At 31.8% G+C, this 22,345-nt stretch overlaps 1 protein-coding gene and 2 pseudogenes across 1 annotated transcript; all 3 read right to left on the bottom strand.

Annotated features, from left to right (window-relative positions):
- Positions 1-881: 881 nt before the first annotated feature.
- LOC105133847 (ethylene-responsive transcription factor 1B-like) lies at positions 882-1,817 on the bottom strand. Its single transcript, XM_011037977.1, has one exon. It carries the CDS (start codon positions 1,728-1,730, stop codon positions 1,041-1,043), a length of 690 nt encoding a protein of 229 aa, XP_011036279.1. The 5' UTR covers positions 1,731-1,817; the 3' UTR covers positions 882-1,040.
- An 11,753-nt stretch (positions 1,818-13,570) lies between these two features.
- Positions 13,571-15,788, bottom strand: LOC105133908 (cytochrome P450 CYP749A22-like; annotated as a pseudogene).
- A 3,008-nt stretch (positions 15,789-18,796) lies between these two features.
- LOC105133846 (patatin-like protein 2) lies at positions 18,797-21,773 on the bottom strand (annotated as a pseudogene).
- Between the last annotated feature and the right edge of the window lie 572 nt (positions 21,774-22,345).

The raw sequence follows: 22,345 nt of genomic DNA, 5'->3' as shown, positions 1-22,345 counted from the left end.
AGAAAAAATACTATCAAACTTCCACACACACACACACATATATATATATATATATGAACACATACACATGTAATTGATAATTTGTCCCATGTTATAGACATATTAAGAACATGTCTCATGTACATAAGCACATGTTATCGGTGTGTCGGCACAGTTATAAAGTGTTATGTTTTTTATGTAACTTTAAATTAAAAATTTCCTCCCCTCTGTTTACACATATACATATGTACATAATGATGACATATCCTAGCGCCATGGAACATATATATATATATATATATATATATATATATAAACATTGAGGCAAAATTGAATTCATTGGAAGGGAGAAGGTGACACTAAATAAATTTTGTTTGTATGTGCGTGTGGTTCTGTATTCTCCTTCAAAATTACCACAGCTAACATCAATCTCTTCCACCGACTATCACAATCGATATGCAGTAGCTAGCTCGGCTTAGATAATTAATCCACTAAAATAAACATATATTTAAGAAAAAGAAATTGGTTACCTTATCCTCTTGATCTGTTGGTTTGCTATTGTTGGTTTGTTAAAATGATTTTTAAATTATTTTTTATTTAAAAAATTATTAAATTAATATCTTTAAATGTTTTTTTATAATTTTGAAGTGCTAACATAGAAAAAATATTATAAAAAAATTATTTTGATATATTTTTAAAACAATACCATAAACATCACAATAAAAATTACATAGCTTGAGGCCATATAATAATTACTTTTGTTGTGCATGATAACTAAAACTTCAAACCTTCTCATTATTTTCAAATTTTACAAAGATGCACGAAAATGCATTATCTAAAATACAAGTGGTAATCTCCAAAAACTAAAGTGAAATAACTAAAAATACAAACATTCGACTCAGTTGGCCACTGAACCATTGGTTTAGCAATAATATTGCCCATTGTTCAGAAATAGACTTGGAGGATCAATTCTCAGGCCCTCCTCCAAATTAATTAACACTTTTAAGAGACTAAAAGTGAAAAAAAAGAAAGAAAAAAAAGAGTGAGTGGATGAAAAAAAGTTAAACGCTAAATTGCCCAGGACGAGCACTCTCTGAAATGGTTAGAAGATCTTCCAAGTAATCAGCCCCTAAATCCTCCAGGACCACCACATTTTCAGTTCCAATTCTCGTTCCTTTCTCTTTCCTTTTCCTACTCTCAGCTTTCCTATTCATTGAGTGTCTTTTTTTCATTGCTACAATTGGCGATTGCCCTTCTTGGAAACCATAGCCCATTTGTTGAAGTGACTCATAAACTTTTTGAACAGGGAAATTTAGTACGGCCATTGAACCTCTAATTGTAAATGCAGCTTGATCATAAGCTAAGGCCGCGGCCTCGGCAGTATCAAATGTTCCTAACCAAACTCTCACATGTTTTCTTGTTGAATCCCTTATCTCGGCAGCATATTTGCCCCAAGGCCGCCTCCTAACCCCTCTATAAGCAATTTCTTGGGGTGGCTCCTCTTGGTAATTAGTTTTAGAACTTGCCTCGTCATAGTTATTATTGGTGGATGAAGAGGTATCAAAGGAGTTGATGGGGGGCTCTTCTGGGACTCCTAAGAGAAGCATTTCTTGGGAATCATTTTGATTAAAAGGTAGGGGTTGGCTGTAGAAGTTTTGTACGTTACATGAGAAAGAATCAAGGGAATTGAAAGAAGAAGATGACCCCGGGCAGAATTGAGAATTTTGGGCGTGAAAATATGAAGAATCCATTAATGGATCGAGTGGATTTCTTTTGATGTTTGAACGAGTATTTATCTTCAATTTTTTGAATAGTAGTACTTTTGGTAGTGAAATGGCCTTTGGTCATAGGAGATACTTGTTCTGAAGCCAAGGGAGTATATATAGGCAAAATAGAGGGAAAAATCCTGAAGTTAATGAATAATATAAGATAAGGTAAAAGAGATAGATAACATGAATATAATATGGTAATTGGAGGATATTTTTCAATAAGTTTGGTCGTTATAGGGACCCATGAACGAGTCAGAGGACCCATGGGGCATGGCGGCTAAGGTCAAATAAGAATTCATGCTGACATAATCGAGGGAATTGAAAGAAGAGGATGATTTTAGGGATTTTGGTGATTTGTAGGTTGATGGTGAATTAATACCGGTTGCAGGTGTCTCCTAGGCACCCTAGCCTAGGTCTATTTGGCAGTGACACCCACTAATAATTGATTCGTCGTGTCCATATTCAGCAACTTGCGTGTCTCACTGTCATTTTTGTTCACACTTGTCAATGCAGTTGCCCGACAAAATTGCAAGAGCATCAACCATCAAGAGCACATTCAATGAAAAGGTAGGTTTCAAAGAGTTTTTTAAATTATATTTTATTTAAAAAGACATCAAATAAAATTTTTTTTGGATGTTCTTAACAGTAGTTGGAATGTTTATATATTAAAAATAAAAAATAAAAAATAAAATCTCTTTTATTTAGAGTCATATATACATGGCTTGGGAAGATAATTAATATGTTTTTATATTAGTAAATAACTAGTATAATGTGGGCCGTTGCGGTGATCCTCTTTCTGGATTGAGATCTTTGTGGTGATTGATGAAAAAAAAATATATTTTTATTTTTTATTAATAAAAAGAAATAAAATCTTTATCTAGTATTTTGATCACTAAAATTTTTAATTAAACTTAAATTTTTGATAAAAAAAACTAATCATGTATAACAAGGGCATGTAAACCTGTGGTCAAAAATAGATAAATTTACGTTAAATTATATAACTATTAATTAAAAAATGATAAATTAGGGAGAAAATCTTATGAATCAGATTGAACATTTCTAGGAGATTAATGTAAAATTCAAAGAAGATAAAGTAATAAAATAGTATACGAAATATTAACAAATGATAAATCGCTAAACTTCCTTAACCAGGTAAAAATAATAATTTGAAGGAGAAAATTTTGTAAATTGGGTGATATTATATGTAAAATAAAAGGAAATGTCAAATAAATTAATACATAATCCATAACTAGAAAATCAATAAATAAAAATGAAAATATTGAGGGGATAGTTTTGTTGGTAAATCTCCGATGGATTTTGCTAATAGAAATTCTCTTGGTATTTACTGAGGGAATTATAGTGGAAAAAAATAATTAAAACAAAGTAAAAAAACAATGACGTGCCTTTTTTACCAACAGAATTACCAATGGATTGAAAAGTAGTTGATGATATTTAGCAATTTCTGTAAATTTTTTATTAAATTAAAAATTTAAATTAAATATTATAGACAGAATCACCTACAGAAAAATTAAAAATATTTATATTTAATTATCCATCAGTAAAACTATTAATAAAACACTCAATAAAAAACCTACAATCCCTAACTTTATAAGAGACGAGGCTTATTTCTTCTTCTTCTTCCCCATATGCAAAAGGCATAAATATCCATATCTTGCTCTTCTCTTCTCAACTTCTTTTCTCCTCATGTATTCTTGTTCTTTATTCTTTTTTCTTCTTATTTTTTTTTCTTCTTAGCTTCACTTGCAACCACATTAAGGTAAGATTTTGTTTCTTATTTTTTTTCACTATATTTTTTATTTTATTTTTAATTGTTATTTATATTAATAATTGTATAAATATTGTTGTAGTATTTTTTTTCATACAATTTTCTTCTTCTTCTTCTTCAAGTGTTTTGAGTATTATAAAGTGTTGATTTATATTAATTTAATTATTTTATATTTTTATAAAATAGATTTTTTAAAATATTTTTAAATAATTACCGACGTAATTACATATGGTATTTGTTTAGGAAAATACTAACGGAATGAAGAGGATAATTTTTTTGTGTTCCTTTTCCATCAGTAAATCCATTGGTAATAATATTGTTTTATTATCAACGAACTTATCGACAGACAAAAAATTACCACCTAAAGATTCATCAACAAAATATTCATTTCTATTGATGATGTTGTTGGTAAATTAATTACCAACAGAATGATAATATAAATACTAACAAAAAATTCCGTTGGCAAATCTAAAGATAAGAGGCTTCTCTCTCGCCTCTCTTTATAAATCATTTAAGAAATCCTTCTAAAATTATGAGATTAAAGCTTGTAAATAGGTTTGTAATAAGAGAAACACATTTAGGCCAAAATTAAAAAGCTTGGTTGGAGGAGAGGAGCTTGAAGGACAAGTATGGGTGATGAAAAGGAAAAACAATTGAAGAACAAATTGGTAAGAACTCTTCAATTTGTACTTGAAATTATTGATATAAGTGTTTTTCTTTAGTTTTCCTCTTTGATTTCATAGTTAGTAAAGGATAATTGAAAAAACCTCAATGTTGTGATTCTAGGGTTCTTGAAAATGTATAGCAAATGAGAGTTTTTATGAATAAATAGGTTAGTATGTTAATAAAAAGGCTTAAGCCAAAGAAATAATGGAAGAAAATAGAAAAATTTGAGAAGAAATCTTACCTATAAGGCTAGCCAATTTTAATATAAGAGGAGGGGTGGAAAATTATGTTAAAATTGGTAATATTATGTTTTTGAACAAGTCATGTAAAAGCGAAGTGGTGGTCAAAATGAGTTGGTTAAAATGAGTTTTAATTAGGTTGATGAATTATATATTCTTGTACAAGTGGAATGATGAACAACAAGTGAGGTTAGGAAAAACCTTTTGATATATGAAGATGTTTAAATAAAGAAAACTAAATGATAGGTTGTATATTTGTGAATGAGATAAAAATAAAAAGAAAATACAATAAAAAAACATAGAAAATGAAACAAGTTAAACCTAGCCATATGAATGGTTTAAAGGAAATTGATGAGTGATGGAAAGATCATTAGCACATTAGCTGATATTGTGCATGTATCTAACATTATCAGTATAATTCTAAACATAAGTTATAAATTTGAAAGTATGAGTATGAGTAAATATAATAAATGTCACAATGCATGAAAACACTTAGTGTGCTTGTTAAATTCATCTCTCGAGTATTTAAAATGTTGACAGTTTTACTAGCCAACTTCTAATTGGAATTACAACTTGCAAATAATATAATTTAGAGTTGATATATTTATAAAAATTCTAGAAATAAATATTATATTTCAAATAAAACTGATCTTAACTTATTTGGAGTTGTATAACTCCAGATATGATAAACATACTAAGTAAAGGTCCAAATAAACATTGTGCTAGATAAATTTCAGGTTCTACTATAATTATTAATTTTGAGCCTTCAAACGATATAATTTGAAGTTGGTGTCTTTATAAAGGTTGTCAGTATGGATTTCATATTTTCAATGGAACTAATCCTGACTTATTTGAAGTTGTATAACTCCACATATAAGTACAATATTAAGTAAAGGTCAAGACTAACATAGTACTAGACATATTTCTTATGGTACTGTAATAAATGAGTTTAGATATGTAGATGATAACACTAAGTGTTGAGTCCTTCATAAAAGGTATAACTCTATATAATAACTTTCTATATAGACAAACCATGCTAGAAAAAGAGTTCTAAAACTTTAGTTATAATTAAAATACCAAATAGTGTTTCGAGATTTGATAGAATAAACCAACTAGGACTAATTAATCTCTAATCTTTACTTGGAATTTGTTGTTGATTGACGGTTCTAACATTTTAATTTATAAGAATAATTATGAATATGGGAAATATGCGTGTGTAAGGAATTTTAAGGATTTTCCTTGCTAGTGGTTTGAATAAAAATGATGATTAAATGAGAATTGAAATGAACTGTTAATGTTGGTTGCATTGTTGATGATAAATGTATCATTGATGGTACATGATAGGATAATAATAGGGACTAACAGCACATGCACAAGATAAAGGTGGATGTTCAACACTTTATCTTTTTAGAATTAATATAATTTTAAATTATGAAATTTAGAATTTATATGTCTCTTATTTCCTATAGATTGTAAAAAATATGAGTAGAGTATAATACTAAAATACCTAAAATACAAAAAAAAAGAAGAAAAGGAACTAGCACTTTAAGATATATGAATCTCTCTCTCCTAGAAAGGTTTAAGAATTTTCTTACTAGTAGTTCATATGGATTATCATTACAACCCGGATAATTGAATGACTTATGGTTTATGACAACTTAGTATTTGAAACAAATATTCAGTGTAAAAACTACATCTGATATTCTATTAATCTTCACATAAAACTATAAAACAACTCTATATTTGTTTAAGAAGATCCTTGAAATTTCTAAAAAAAATTAGATTTATCATTCCCACCATGTTAATACATTGATTTTAAATTGGGCTCAAGGTATATTTATAATTATGAAATTATAGGTCTAAATATGGTAATACAAGAATCCTATTATGGAATTATACGTTTAAATAAGATAGGTTAACATTTTTGTAACCAAGGTTGTTAAAAATATTTTTTTGACACTACAATGAAAATACAATATAAACTTGGATCATAAAAACATATCATAAAATCATAAGTGATTTTTTTCATACATGGTCCATACAAACAATAAACAATTTCATTAATAAAGATATGGTGTATTTGTTCTTGCATGATAAAAACCCATGATACAAGATCTAAGAGAAAAAGTCATAAATGATTGATAAGACTCTGCATCCAAGAAAAAAAATTTAAAAACAACGAGGTCTTCAAAACTACGCTCTCTTGTTGCCAATTTCAATGCTTCCTCCAAATGCATGATCATTTGCATTGTTTTAGCTTATCTGATGTTTTTTCCCTTGATGAAGAATTCATCACTTTTAGATATTGTTATACTTTTATAAATTTTAGATATTATTTGTTATACAACATGAATCTCAACAAGTGGATTTATAAAGAATTGTAGGTTTTATATGAACTAAAACAAATAAACTAAACAATTCAAAGTAAAACCTTTTTTGTTTAATCTTGAAGTCTGGTTTCTTATTAGATCATATCTTAGAGAATATATCTTAGAGAAGTCATGTAATTTTCTATAAAGAAATCATAATATTGTAAACTTGTCTAAAAGATTATAGTGTTTAAACATAAACACGTGGTAGATCAAACTTCATAGCATGGTTTGTCACTCTTATATGTTTAAATATTTTTATAGAATAAGAATTTTTAAGTTTCTATCCCATAATAAATAATTTTTTTATTTATTAGAAAGGGTTTAAGCAAGATTATGTTTCTTTCATCATTACACTATTGATTGAAGAAGGAATCCATTAATTCAAGGTCTTGTAGGGCTCATGTGTTAGTGAATAAACACAAGCGTATACAATAAGGAAGATAAGAATTGAAAATATGAAATTATTGTAAAATCACAGCAAAATCATGATTTTGCCTGATTTTACATGATTTTAGTTTGATTTTATTATTTTATTATTTTTATATAATTTTATATAATAAATATATATATATATATATATTAACTTATAAAATTATATAATTTTATAAGTTAACTCGAAAATGCTTTCATTATGATTTTTAGTTGGGCAACCTCTTTATTCTACTCCTTTAATTGATTCCTGCAATCCCTTCATTATGATATGGTTTATAGCTCACGATCAACCGGATTTTGCTTCACCTATAAACACAAAATATTTAAAACAACCATTAGGTCGAGTGGAGAACTGTAACCACTTGCTGGAGATTGATATTTAGATTAATAATTTTGTTTAGGAAATGAAATACTAAGATTGATTAAAAAAATTAGTTTAGGAATTTTTTAAATAACCTTATAATTATTTACAGAGATTCTTTTCCTTTCATTTCCATCAATAATTATAGGGTTATTTTAAGAATTACAAAAATAAAATGATGAATCTTGATTATTTTTTTTATAGATAAATAGAAAAAAAATGAAAACACTTGTGAAATATTTTCTTAAACCAAATAGAAAATAATAATAACTAAAAAAAATAACTTCTTTCTATAAATCCTCTTGCATGACTCTTTCTCTGCAACTATAATAGGAAGACAAAAAAAAAACCTACTTTCTTTTCTCCAATTGAAAATCCCATGAACGCTTTGTAAGGAACCCAAATTGAAAATGTCAAGTAAATTTATCTAGAAACTATAATTTTAAACTTGGCCTGATTTAAAGTCTAAGTTATGTGTTAGACAAGTTAATCTCTATCTTAGCGAGTGGACTAAATCTATTTTTCCGATCGAAAATAACCTCATTTTGTAAAAAAATTTGAACATGTCTTGCACGGTTTGCGTGTTAAAGTCTAAGTTATGTGTTAGATAGGTCAATCTCTATCTTAGCGAGTGGACTAAATCTATTTTTTTAATTAAAAATAATCTTATTTTGTAAAAAAGTTGAACATGTCTTGCACAGTTTGTGAGTTAACCTTTTAGTCATCCAAGTTTGATTTGGTCCTTGAGCCACCAGGTCAACTTGTTAGTTTAAAATGTGTTTAATAACTATGCTAAAATTTTCAATTTTAAAATTTTTTGATTAAAAAACCCTTTTAAAAACCTTTATTTGGCTACTCTTGTTAAAGTCAATATTGGTTGTTATTGCTCCTTTTTGCTATCCAATTTTTTACCCATATTTTTGATAAATTTTTTTAAAAAAGTAAAAATAGAAAAAACAACAACGAAAACCTTAAAAATTGCATTTTTGATATATTTGCATCATTTTTATCATTTTCAACGTCATCTTAGAAGAATTTAAAATTTCAAAGGTATTTCAAACACGTTCAACTTTTAACATGTTGATTTTACAATCATTGATTTTTCTTGTTGAGTCGACGTTGATATTGCTTGTTTTAAAAATATATAAAAAAGGAGAAAATCAAAATTAACAAAAAAAGAAAAGAAAAGAAAAGAAAAAGTAAAGTTAAGGGACCAGTTTGGAAACTTGAGAATATTTTTTCTATAAATACTGCTACAGTGAAATAGAAAAGGGGGGAGAAAAAAATTAAGAGACTGGGGGGCGGCAGAAAATAAGACGAAGCAAAAGAAAAAACCTAAAAGAGAACCGGCGACCCCAGCCATTACCAAAAAGAGGAAGCCGCCGCCCCGCCCCGCCCCCTTTTTGGTAGCTTGGCTCTCTATCTTCCCTGCAAAAGGAGAGAATCCCGCAAAGACACTCCTTTCTCCTCCAAAACCAAACTGCTCCCCTCCTCCAGCCGCCAGCTCACCCGGCCATATCTGCTCGACAAGCCAAAACCCTTTCCCTTCTCTGGTTTGCCTCCAACTCCAAAAACCAAAGAGAGCCAAAAGTCACCCAGCCAAGCCTTTCCCTTTACAGCCTCTCTAGCCGCCTCTCACTGGGCAAAGAAAGACTCTCCAAAACAAAACACACAGACCTCCCCCCAAAACCATCTCCAGAGGAACCCAACTCCCAGCCAACAGAAGCCAGTCGGCGGCCCTCTGCCATTTTCGTCACCTTCCCCTCGGCCATTTCGTTCCCCCTTCTCCCTTTAGTCGTGGTCTCCCTCACCTCAGCTCTTTCCTGCTAAACCAGCGACTAGCTGGCCGAATGCAGGCAGAATCGCAAACAGCAGCAACCCACAGGCCAGCAGACCCAGCTCACCGCCTCCAGCAGCGACACCACTCTCTCGTCTATTTCTCCTCCTTGCCGTGCAGTACATGGAACATAGGAGAAAGAGAAGATGACCGAAGGAAACCAATTTGCAGTGAAGCAGATCTAAAAGACTCAAACAAACCAGATCTAAGGGGGAGAAAAGAAAACTAAAATTGATTGCTTTGTAGCGTTTTTGGTTGTTCTTGCAAGGAAAGGAAGGGGAGAAGAGGCTGAGCCAGATCCCACCGTTTCCAATTTATTCCTCGCAGCAGCGAGTGTCCCCACTCCCCGCCAGTGGTGGTGGCGCGTGGAGGAGACGCGTCGCCACTGTTCCACAGTTCTTGAGGGCCTCCTCTGCAATTCCTGGGCTCTTTAGGGACCTTTTTGTAATTTTCATATATTTGAATATGTATTTAAATTTCTGTTAAATGTTTTTAGTTTATGTTATATTGTAAAAATTGTAACAGAAAACATAGTAAAACATAGTAAAAAGTGATGTGGAAGTGTGTGTTTGTATTTTTATTTATTCATGTTATTAAATTATAAAAATAAAAAAAATTAAGTATTTAATTTAAATATGGTTAAATATTTAAGGATAAATAAAATTATGTTATATTTTTTATGAAAATGGAAGAATATTTTTCTATATGTGTTAAGAGATTTGATAATTGATTTATTAAAATTTTAGAATTTGATTAATATTTTAAAATTTTAAATTATATCAAATTAAAAATCAGTTTATTTTAGGTAGGGTGTGTTAGGAAGGTAGAGCATGTTAGGAATGTTAATATTTTTTCTAATTATAATCAATCTTAACAATAGTTTTTTACCCTTGAATTATTGACAACAATTAATAAATCCAGGTTTCTTAGTAATTACTAATGAAATATTAGGTGGTAAATCCTAAATAACAAATCCAGCAAGCGATGAATAAAAAATTACAGAATCACCATGCGAGGGACCTGCAACACTACTAAATTAGGGGTGGATAGGAAATATAAGGACACGAAGGAGTAAATAAAAAAGAAAAAGGACTTAAAACAATTTTTTAGGGTTTTTCCATCTATTTATCCGTCAAGGTTTAATAGAATCAGTACATTAAAAAACCATATATCATTTTTTTTCATTTAGGACTATTTACTTTTTTGGTGTTGGGTTTTTACAATTTAGCATAAAAGAATAGGTTAAAAATCGGGTTGTCTAATCTCTCACCTACCTCTCCACTCGGCTTTGATTAAAGTGGTAAGATTTGACCTCTTTTTGATTTGACCCTACTTAAATTGAATAAAAATCCGATCCAACAGGATTAAATGACACCGATCCTTTGGATATCAACAAGTCAAAATAAAATTGTCATATATAGCTAACCACTAGCATAGTTTTGTAAAAATTAAAATCTCTTCTCACTAGAAACAGGGAAACTTAATAATAGCTTTATTAAATTTGAAGAAAAAATCGATGCAGTAATAGCCATTAATGCAATGTCACAACCACCATCCATTTCCACTAAGAACATCTTGCACCAATCAAGGTTATTGACAATCATTTTTTTAAACAGCTATAATAACAAAGGAAACTTCAGTGATTTTCCAATGCACAGCGTGAAATTATTTGTGCAGAGGGGCCACCATCAAGAACTTACAAGCAGTTACGAGAAACGTAGTTCATCACCTGCATTTCCTTCTATAAATGATCAGTTTCCATCTGCTATTAACTGTTTTGTTGGACCATAAAGTGAGCACCCTGTGCTCAGTACTCTTGACTTGTCATTTCAGATAGCTGCTCCATCACAAAAATCAGAAAAAAAAAATATTAAGTTGCACGGTTAAGCAACTACAATGATGCAAAGGTGAAAGGATTTCGTTTTTCTTTTCAAATGGAATGATATACAAGCACAAAGTATAACAATGTCACTCAGTTGGGGATTTTGGATTAGTGATATATTGATAATTACTTATAAAAAATTAAATATATTAATATAATATTTAATATGGTTTAGCAAATCATCTATGTTTATAGGAGAAAAGCCAATATTATTAAAAATAAATAAAAAAATAATTACACTACATGTAAAGTAATATTTAATATGGTTTAGCAAATCATCTGTGTGAAAAGTCAATATTATTAAAAATAAATAAAAAAATAATTACACTACATGAGAAAAATCACTTTACTTAAATTCTACTCTCATTGCTTTCATACTTTTCTGCACATGCATGCCAGCGGAGCTGCTGTTCTTGGCAGCTCCTCTTTTTCTCTTCTTCTTACTTCGCTTTGCTCTCTCTCACTGTCTCATACAGAGAGGAATCAGTAGCAGGCCTACCATCATGTAGCATGAGTGATTCTGTCATGGATATAGGTGTGTGAATTGGTTTAGCTCCCTCCAGGTTGTATCGTGAAAGTATGTCACAAATATAACGATGCTGAATTAGAAAGGGACCTGTCGTGGTATGAACTACCTAATCTTTTAGAAAGAAATGCACATTTCCATGGTCCTTAAGATTAAATTGTTGGTTTAATGCGAAAATGAACCTGTCAGGAAAAAGATTAGAGTTAATTTCGCGTGAAGATTAAATCATCTACATAAACCTAGTAGTACGCAATATGATTTTCATGATTGTAGAGAGATAGGGAAGGATCTATTTGAGATTGTTGAAATCCCAAAGAGGTTAGGCCTTGACTAAAAGTTTGATACTAGGTACGGGCTGCCTGTTTGAGATCATAAAGAGACTGTCTGAGTTTGCAAATGCGATATGGATTGTCAGTATCAATAAATCCTACTAGTTGCTGCATGTAAACAACTTCATTAAGTTTTCCATGAAAAAATGCATTATTCACGTCTTGTTGATGAAGAGACCAGTTCTGAGTGATGGCAAGTGATAGAACAATTCATATTGTTGCTGATTTAATGTTAGGTCAAAACATTTATCGGTGGTCAATACCAGGTCGCTGATGAAACATGACGTCAGACCTAAGGCTTGTAACTGAACTTCAAACTGGGGAAGCAAAGCAAGGAACTGATAGGCAAAACTAACTAGCAAGCAAGGCGCAAAAGGCACTCCTTAGGCCTCATCAATAGAAGATGGAGGCATTCCAATCGTTGAAAAAGCCTTCTTGATATTGGGTGGCCTTTCATCGTCCTTTAGGATATTTGATCGAATCAGAGAATCAGTTCTTACAGTGCCCGAAATTAGACAAATTCTTTTGATACAAAAACCCTTTTACAACCAATTGTTTTGATGTTTTCGGCAAGTGGTACCAGCTCCCAAGTGGACACCATAGTTTGTATATGCTTTGTATTTATCTTGATGATTTGGGAGGCAATTATCTTTGATGGATGGCCTAGACGTTAATGCCAATGAACACGAGGATGAAATTCAGTGGCATTGGCAGGAAATTTGCAGGAGCAGTATGGCTTGGTAGTGGATACACACCATTATGACTTCTTCCTTGTAGCATAGTCGCCCCTATGATCCGATCATTCACAAGAAAGTAATATGAAATTCAATGTGTACATAATTTAAATCTGATTGAGCTGAAAATTTGATGTTGTTGCCAAGGATCAATACTTTGTCCTTAAAGCTGGATTGTTTGTCACTCGTTGCAAACATACAAAATGCAACAAGTCTCTTAAGATTCGAACAACAACATTTGATTCATTTTGTACTAAATTTGATTGCATTTTTGTGTTCTTGTTGTATCTGCTCAAGATTGAAAAACAGAACAAACTCGTCTTTATGTATGTATTAACAGAAGCTAAAAATAAGTTTCTTTTAGAAAAGATCTGAACTGATGGGTTTTGTATTCTTCTTACTTCTTTTCTGCGTTATCTGGTGAGTTTCTTATAGGAAAAAATGTACTGATAAAGGAGATTTTTTAAAGTAGAATCAAATATCGTGAGGTTACGTTCGGACAAAAGACTAATATAACATTTCCTCATCCTTTCAGTCGTCATCGATTCTGTAGCTTTGCTGATCATTTATATATTTCAGCTAAGTGATTGGGGAACGGTTGTACCGTTTATATAGATATTCAGTTCTGAATATTATTTTACTGAAAAGATTGATCTAGCTACCAAAATGAAGACGTCAATCTCTTATACTTTGAGAGCGATATGTTCATGTGGTTGAGAATGACTTCAACTCCATGTTGGGGGCACATTGTTAGAACTTCAGTTGGGCAGTGGGCATAAGTTGGTGAGAGAGTAAAACTGTAACTTTGCAGGATCATAGAGAGTGCTAACTTTGTCTCTGTGATAGCAAAGTTCATCCCCGCACTATTTCGAGGTCCCAGACCAAATGGCATGAATACAGCCATGTTATTGTTTGTAGCTTTAACCACCCCGTCTGCAAATCTCTCTGGTTTAGAAAGAAGAGCATCTTCTCCCAATATTTCAGGATTTTGATGAACTGCTAAAGTTGAAATGTAAACTTCAGTATTCGCTGGAACAGTTATTTTTTCCAATTTAGTTTCCCTTTCAACTCTCCTCATCAGAATAGCATTTGGAGTATATAGTCTTCGAGATTCATTAATTACCATACCCATCTACAAAGAAGAGACAGAAAATTTAGTTAAAGAACTGAATCAAGAGGCATAGTGTTGCGAAGTTCATAATTTTGGTTAGAAGCTAGCCATGGTGGATGGTTGCTTACAATTTTCAATTTTGCAATGCGATCTTGACTTGGAATTTGGAGGCTAAATTATTCAAGCACCTCTTTCCTTGCTTTATCTTGCCAATCTGAGTGGACTGCTAGAAGAAAAACAATCCAGGTAAGAGCGCTTGCTGATGTTTCTTGCCCAGCTAGATAAAAATTCTTGCACTGATCAATCAGGTCATCTAAGGATATATTCTTCGTCTCATCCGAATCATGATACGCCTTTAGGAGCAATCCAAATAAATCATGTCGACAGCCATCTAGTTCTCCCAACTTGGCGTCTTTCTCTCTTCTCGTCATCATGTTCATGAATGATTTTCTTATCTTCGCTTCCAGATTTTCAAATTCAATATCATAACTTGCTTTAACAAATTTTCTGCAACAATAGAAAAATGCCATTCATTTCTGCAACATTAGAATCTTGTATAAATGAAAGGTGGGAGCCTGAAAATGACAGAATTAAAAGATTTAAAATTTCATGTCAGCGAGATAATTGTCTCCAAGGAAAAACTCATGTCAGGCATGATTATGCCGATGCATGCACATATATGGTGTTTACCCAATTCCAGGAATTCTAACTCTGTAATTGTTTTCTGAAATAATGTGAGTCATTCTCGTAAGCATATCAAATACGTGCTGCCCTTCCAGGTAGCTGCTTCCAAAAGACGTCTTGGAAATTACTTCTGATGTTAAAATCTTGAACTCTACAAATATATCTATCTCCTTGCTATGATGGTGTCTCCATCTTTCAAGCATAATCTCTAAACTGGCGATCATTTCTGGAACCATACCCTGCAGAGCATAGAAACGGTGCTTAGTAGTTGATAGAATTACCCTAGGTGGGTGGCTTTCGTATATATTTGCACTGTTTATCAAGTTCAATAGTAGTTTAGTTATATATCTGCCAGCTTCATGATCACAGTTCAAAACCAAAACAAGAATTTACTTTTATGCTCTCTCCATGGAAAGCATGGTTGGCCAGTTTTCTGAGTTTAACCCATTTTCCCCCTTCTGATAAGACAATTCCATCCCCTAGGAGCTTCTTTATTTCACTTGAGACCTTCGTTTTGGGGTACACTCGATCTTTGTTGCTTAATATTTGTTTGACCAGCTCAGGTTCAGTGATGATCAGTTGTGCTTGGGGACCATACCATTGAAGGAAGTTCATCCCTGTACAGAAATATGTAGTCAAAGTTAATTTATATGTATAATTCTGCATACATTTTGTTAATGTAAAAAGTTATAATTCATCTAAATTTAAGCAAGAATATTGCTTGATACATATCTAAAGTATGAGAAGATTGTTACCGTAGAGCTTGATCCATGAATAAAAGTGGGGATGAACCGTGGGCAATGTATGATGTAGTAATTCCTGGGGACTGCTCCTAATTTTTCTGATCATTGTGGCGATTTCTTTGGTGTTACCATGCAGAAATCTGTAAGTAGGGCCTCTGATTCCCTGTGACTTCATCAAAGACTGGATGCGAATGGGAGTCCACCATACTTAATTAAAGAACTTGATGAGAATAATGAGAATAGATAAGAACAGACAGCCTGAAAAGTAGATTAAAGGGTTCGCCATTGCTGCTAGAAGCACGTGTTCTTCACTGACCGAACAAAAACAGAGAAACCATGGTCTTGATATAGAGGGCTTCGGCATCTTTGAATTGTTGTTTACATGAGAGAAAACTAGGGTACCATTTGGCTATCCGATGCAGTAGCTTTTTAGAAAATAAATCTAACTCGAATAATATGATTTTGGGCCAGGATCAAGGTATCTACAATTATTGTTCTTGCTAAGGTAAGTTAATAATCCTTTTATGGAATTATGGGTCGAAATAAGGTATTTCAACATTGTTGTAATCCCTCCATTCATTCTGATATGGTTTCCAGCTCGCTCCAACAAGATTTTGTTCCACCGATCTTTGTCACAAAATATTTAAAACAATCGTCATTCTCTGTATGATTTTTTTATATCAGTTTAAAAACAAATAAATTTGAAAATCAAACTATATTTTTATCTATTTTTTCATAAAATAGAATTTAAATTTAAAATCTACGTGTAAGAAAGTGAAGATTTCATAAATTATTAGATAAAAATCCAAGTATTTCTAAAAAATAAAACTATAAATTCACACTTTTTTAAAAAAGAAGTCAAACTATATGGTGTATAACATTTTTCTCTAACGCAGTATAATATTAGTGGGTATATATTTTGATTTAAATGTTTGATTGAGCTAAAAAGAATTTAGAAAATTCTAGAGGCTTGTTTCCTTCATATTTAAAATTTTATAGCAATAAAAATTCAAAAAGATCTTCAAATAATATCCATAAGTTATCTAACTTTGTTTATGATTTTTTACTAGTATATAAACAAACATATAAAAGTTGTAATAGAGAGTTTTGATTAGAATATTTTTGTGATGAAATATTTAGTAATAAAATTTTTAAATTAGGATTTATGATGTGACCCTTTTTTGTAGAATTACTATAAAAATTTTGATAAATACAAATGAAAACACAGATAGAAATTTTTGTTGGTAGACTGCAATGAATTTTACCAATGAATTTTTTCATCACTATATCCTTCGGTACATATATTGAAGGAAATATTTTGTTGATATATATTGAAGAAATTACAGTGAAAAAAGATAAAAAAAAAAACTAATAATAACAAATTTTCTTAACTGAACAGGTTTAGAATAAAGAATTTTTAAATTAATAATATTTTAATAATGTAAAATAATAAATATTATCTCAAGAGGTACATCCTCATTATATCTTTTGAAAATATAGAAATTGTTTCTAAAATTAGTTTAATGATAACTTTATTTTTATGTTTCTATCTTTATCTCTTCCCTTCTCTCTTATCCTAAAAAATTAACTAAGCATTATTTAAAATCTCGTTTACTCTATTCCCAATCAAATTCAATTACTCAAGAATTCTCCCTTTTAAACATATTTTCCTCGTAATGCTTGAAAAACATATTATAGGATGTGCTAATTTATAGGGTATACATTATAGTAATTATATTTACCATGTGTATAGATTGAGTCTTTACATTAACTATTATATACTTCCCTATATATATAAAAATAAAAAATATTGACTAACTAATAAGTTAAGTTTTTTATTATTTTTAACTTGATATCAGAGAGCTCTAAACACATTAAAATTATCTTTTTTATTTCGCTTTAATGGACTCAAATCACAATAAGTCATGTTACCCCTTTTACCATTGTAAATCTAGTTCTAATTTCTTCCCAACCCATAGCTTTTGCACTGGTGTTGTCTTCACTCTCCTCCTTTGTATTGAACGGTGATTCCTTTTCTCTTTTTTTATTATTATTGTTATTGTTGTCATTAATTCTTCTATTGGAGAAGTCGTTCCTCTCTTTAACACTTAACAAGTTATCTTTTTGAAGCTTATAAGCACAATTTATCTTTATTAGCGAATGCAAATGAAATCATATCTTCTTGAACTGGGTATTTTTCATTTTGTTGATGGCTTTTTTTCTATTTCATTCCTCTCATATAGTTTTTGTTGATGACTCTTCTATTCAGGTTAATAACTTCTTTCTTTGTTGGAAACAATAGTATCAACTTATTATGAGTGCACTCATTTCTTCCACTTCAACAAATGTGTTACATCTTGTTGTTGATTGTAAAACTCTGCATTATGTTTGACACACTCTTGAACAAGTGCTTGCTTCTTTGTCCAATTCTTGCATTATGCAACTTCATGATGCTTCTCAAGACCTTTATCAGGGTGATGATTATGTCACCATCTATCTACAGAAAATGAAGGCTTTGTTTCATGAATTAGTAGGAGTTGGCCGACTTATTTTGCATGAGGATTTCAATTTATACGTGTTTTCCAAACTTTAAAGTGAATTCAAAGATCTAGTGACTAGTTTCTCTACCAACGCTGACCTTATTTCATATTTAAATCTTCATAGTCATCTTCTTACTTATAAGTTTCTTTATAAGAGTTCCCTTTAACCCATGAGTGTCACAACTATTGCTCCATTGTTGCCAACACCAACCTAGCCACATTGGCCTTTGTTGCACATTGACAACCCTCTAGTTCGTCTCTTGAAAATTAGACAAACAACGCATAGTTGCTCAATTTTCTATTGAGACTAAGTATAAGGCTTTAGTTAATGAGACTTTTAAAGTTTTATTACTTAAGTATTTATTAATAAATATGCATATTACTCCTATTTTTGTACCTAATATTTTGTATGATAGTTTGGGTGCCACTTACTTGTTCGCGAATTATATTTTTCATGTTTGTGCTAAATATGTAGAGGCTGATTTTCACTTTGTAGGGTTGCAAAGAAAGATATGTAGATTAGTTTTATTTTCTCCAATAATTAACTTGCAAATGTTTTCATAAAACCACTCACAGTTTCTTTTTCTCATTATTGGTTGGGTTGAACCCTCATCCTCGGGAGGATATTATAGAAATTATTGATTCTTGTAATTTTTATATTAACTATTATATACTATCCTATGTATATAAATAAAAATTTTTGAGTAACTAATAAGTTAAGCTTCCTATTATTTTGAACTAACACAACAAACATTTACAGTTTTTGAAAAATATATTTCGATGGAATAAGAATAAGAAGATCAATCGGGGAAAGTGGAAGCAAAGACCACTCATTAAGAATAATAGAGAGATTCATCAAGCCACTCCACATATTAATACAACACATTACACACATAACATAAATAAAGAAGATCTTCTTTTGCTTCTGGAAGAAACTTAAGAAGAGTACATTGTTTCCTCATTATTTATGACAGAGGTACATAATTATCAACTCAACACACCTCACAACGAAGCCTGACTTGAACTAATGCTAACAGTGACTCCAGCACTAAAGTCACAGGCAAATTTGAAAGCAGTACTAATCATACGGGCAGGTAACCATATCTTGGACAACGTTGCCTTGGACATGAGCAACGTTCTACTTTATGAATTGTCAAGCAGATATGGGGGTTAAGCGAGCTTTCCGTATCTCGACCAATCGGCTTGCAAGACTGCACAATGTCAAAACGGGGTTGCAATAATTAAGATCAACAAGAAGTTAGCTTGCTTCGTTGCTAATTGGAAAAGCCAAGATGATTCATAAATCTAGTTCTTACGCTTCAAGTTTGGCATCATTTTGTTCTGCTAAATCCTGACCGATCTTCTTGAGCCTCTCCAGATTTTCTTTGCTTGTATTGTCCATCAAGCCTTCACTGGGTTTTAGCTCAACCTGATTGTAGTATGAAATGGCAACGTATCATTAACAATGAAATGCCAGCTTCCTTAATTTCACCACGACCAAATAAATAGCAATCTCGTGGTTTCCTACTTTTTATGCTTTCAAGTGGTTTACCTGGATCCGAGTATAGTTGTGTTCTAATCCACAGTATTGAAAGACGGTAGACATGTACATCTCAGTCATTTCATCTGGTGCAGTCGTCAAGATATCCAGCAACGGGTTGGAATTGTCATCCTGCCAAAGCCAATCAACAATTCCCCATTTGCCGTCTCTAACCTCTAGCCTGCCACTTGCATCTGGTGCTCCAGTTCCAAGGGAGAGAACAACAAATTTGTGAAAATCTGTCTTCCGTTCTTTCATCGCCTTACACACAGCTAGGAAAGACTGATAAGATTATGACAAGAGAGATAAGCCATTAATTAAAACCAAGACTATAAATGCATTATAGAACTACAAAAAGGTGGGACTTGATTGCCAAACAGCAGTATAATTTCTACAAATGATAGTGCATTCTTTTTCCTAGCGATGCTAACTTATCATTTTCCTAGTATAAATGTTATTATATCACAATAAACAGCAACTTACAGGATTATTGGCTGCAACACCGCCATCAACTAGGTTGAAGGGCTTGCTGGTTTTAAAATGATAAGGGGGAAAGTAATACGGTGCTGCAGAGGTGGCCCTACAAACGTCTGCTAGTGGAGCATCCATTGACCTGTCACGCTTGGCCTACAATTAATTTGTTCATACACAGGCGAATATCGTTAAAGGAAAAAATGTTATGCGGACTTAGTGCATGCAAATTGAATTCAATAATATTTTCAATGCATATAATAGAATTTTTTTTTCTAGGTATTTTGAACATGCTCATAGAAAGAGAATTATGTTGCAGATTATTTGGCCAAACAAAAAGTTTTTAGAGAAGTTGACTTAGTTGTTAATTTGGTTATAATTTCTTTTATCCTGTTTGATTTTGATTGTGAATTTTGTTTGGTTCATAAGTTTTCCGACTCTTCTGAGTTTTTTATACTATTCTAACTGTTAAGCTATAGTTTTAATGACTATAATAGTTGATTAATAAATCTCTGGTATTTTATAAAAATAAAATCAAGATGGGATCGATACATTACAACATCAGGTAACATTAATAAATGTTGGAATATACAAGTGTATATATCTATGAAAATATTAGAAAATCAAGAAGAACAATGACCTTTAAGGTAGAAAAGATGGTAGGCCCAAAATGCTTGATGTCGAAGGCGGGGATTATCACACTCGTTAGAGTCTCACTGAGAGCTAGTTTCTCTCCCAAAAGTCCCTTAATCGTATCTTGCAGATTCTTACCGTCATATTTTGGTTCTAGTAAATATTTATTAAGAGGTTCTACATAATCCTTCGCCTCAGGAGTAAAGTCCGCGATGAAATCAATAATACCCCGCAAAAAAGTAGCTGGAGTATTAATGACTTCGGCGGGCCTGTTCAAAAGACAGATCCCGTCAGCGATGTTAATTTATGCAAATGTTGTTAACCATTCAGCAGAAAAGGAAGAGATTTGTTCGGAGAACATGGTTTGAATTACAAAATAAGTTCAATCCATTGGATTTGTTTTACCTACGTTGTCAAAGGTTCTTCCGTCGCTTCATCAGGATCAGAGATTCTGGAATCCTCATCAGTAGACGGAGGTGGTTTGTTTCAGGTGTTTTGAGAAAGATATATGGACTCTTGTCTTGATAAAACTTAGCAATATCTTTTGCAGCAAACAGAGGTCGTTTTTCATCATTTGGGGCCGTAAGCATAGCTGTCATAAGGCCTCCTGTGCTTGTCCCAGCAATGAAGTCAAAATAATCTACAATCCTTGCATCCTTGTTGTCCACATCCAGTTTCTACGTGAAGAACAATAATGAAACGAGGCTGACTACATGCAGTTCTCTTGTGTACAAGATTGATGAAGGAAAATATGAGCAAGCATGTTGAGAGAATGAAACCTGGAGCTTCGCTTCAAGAACACTTAGAACTTCACTAGGAATGATGCCTCTCACTCCTCCACCATCAATACTAAGGATTGTGATGAAGTCTCCCTGATTCTCTGGTTCACTAGAACTTCCATTCCCTGAAAATTTAACAAGGAACATAACAAGAACAAAGCGAATTAGCAAATAGTACTGGTGATTGCATGCAACTTAAATCATGAGACTGATCAGCAACAAAAGATCATGTTGTAGGAATCAATGCAAATGCTAGCTTTGGCATGGTGGTGATAAAGGGCCCACCCATATTGTGAAAGCCAAAATATTTGAACCTTTCGGCTTGTGACCATGTTTGCTCAACTACCTCTCGAACTAGGATCGAAGGCTCCCTTTTTATAGCACAATTTTGGGTGATGATTCATCAATGTGAACGAGAAAAAAGTAAACAAATAAAGGGTTATCCTTAAAGTCGCTGTGCGCTTGATTGCCTTTGGGCCCAGCTCCAACCTAATGACGAGATAAGGTGGGTTGTTTCTGTGTGGATAAGAGTAAACAACATGTTATTGGCTAAGTCGCATTGCGCATGAGCAAAACAATTTGGACTATTTGGAATATCTATATAAATTAACTATAGATTAGTATTAGTTTCATGAATTTATTATATATTTTTTTTATTTTTTTTATTTTAATTTGGTTTGGTATTCATTTTAAATTTTAGAAAAAAAATCAATTTAAATTATACCAAATTAATATGATATATAATTACTCAATTATATATATAGAAATATATTCCATAATTATGCTTGATTAATAATGTACTGAAAGAAATTAAAAATTATTAACAACTATATATATATATATATATAAGAAGTTAGTGTAAGTTATTTTAAAGGGAAAATTACAGTAACCCCTCGAGGTATAATGAAATCACAATGATAATTCGTTAGAAA

Source organism: Populus euphratica, unplaced genomic scaffold (genome assembly GCF_000495115.2).
Source record: "Populus euphratica unplaced genomic scaffold, PopEup_1.0 scaffold54.1, whole genome shotgun sequence".
NCBI classification, from domain to species: Eukaryota; Viridiplantae; Streptophyta; class Magnoliopsida; order Malpighiales; family Salicaceae; genus Populus; species Populus euphratica.
The sequence above is the reverse complement of the archived record's forward strand: the minus strand, read 5'-3'. Positions and strand labels throughout refer to the sequence as shown.

Excerpts from the sequence above, each read along its gene's own strand:
- LOC105133847 (XM_011037977.1), bottom strand. The coding sequence starts at position 1,730 with ATGGATTCTTCATATTTTCACGCCCAAAATTCTCAATTCTGCCCGGGG.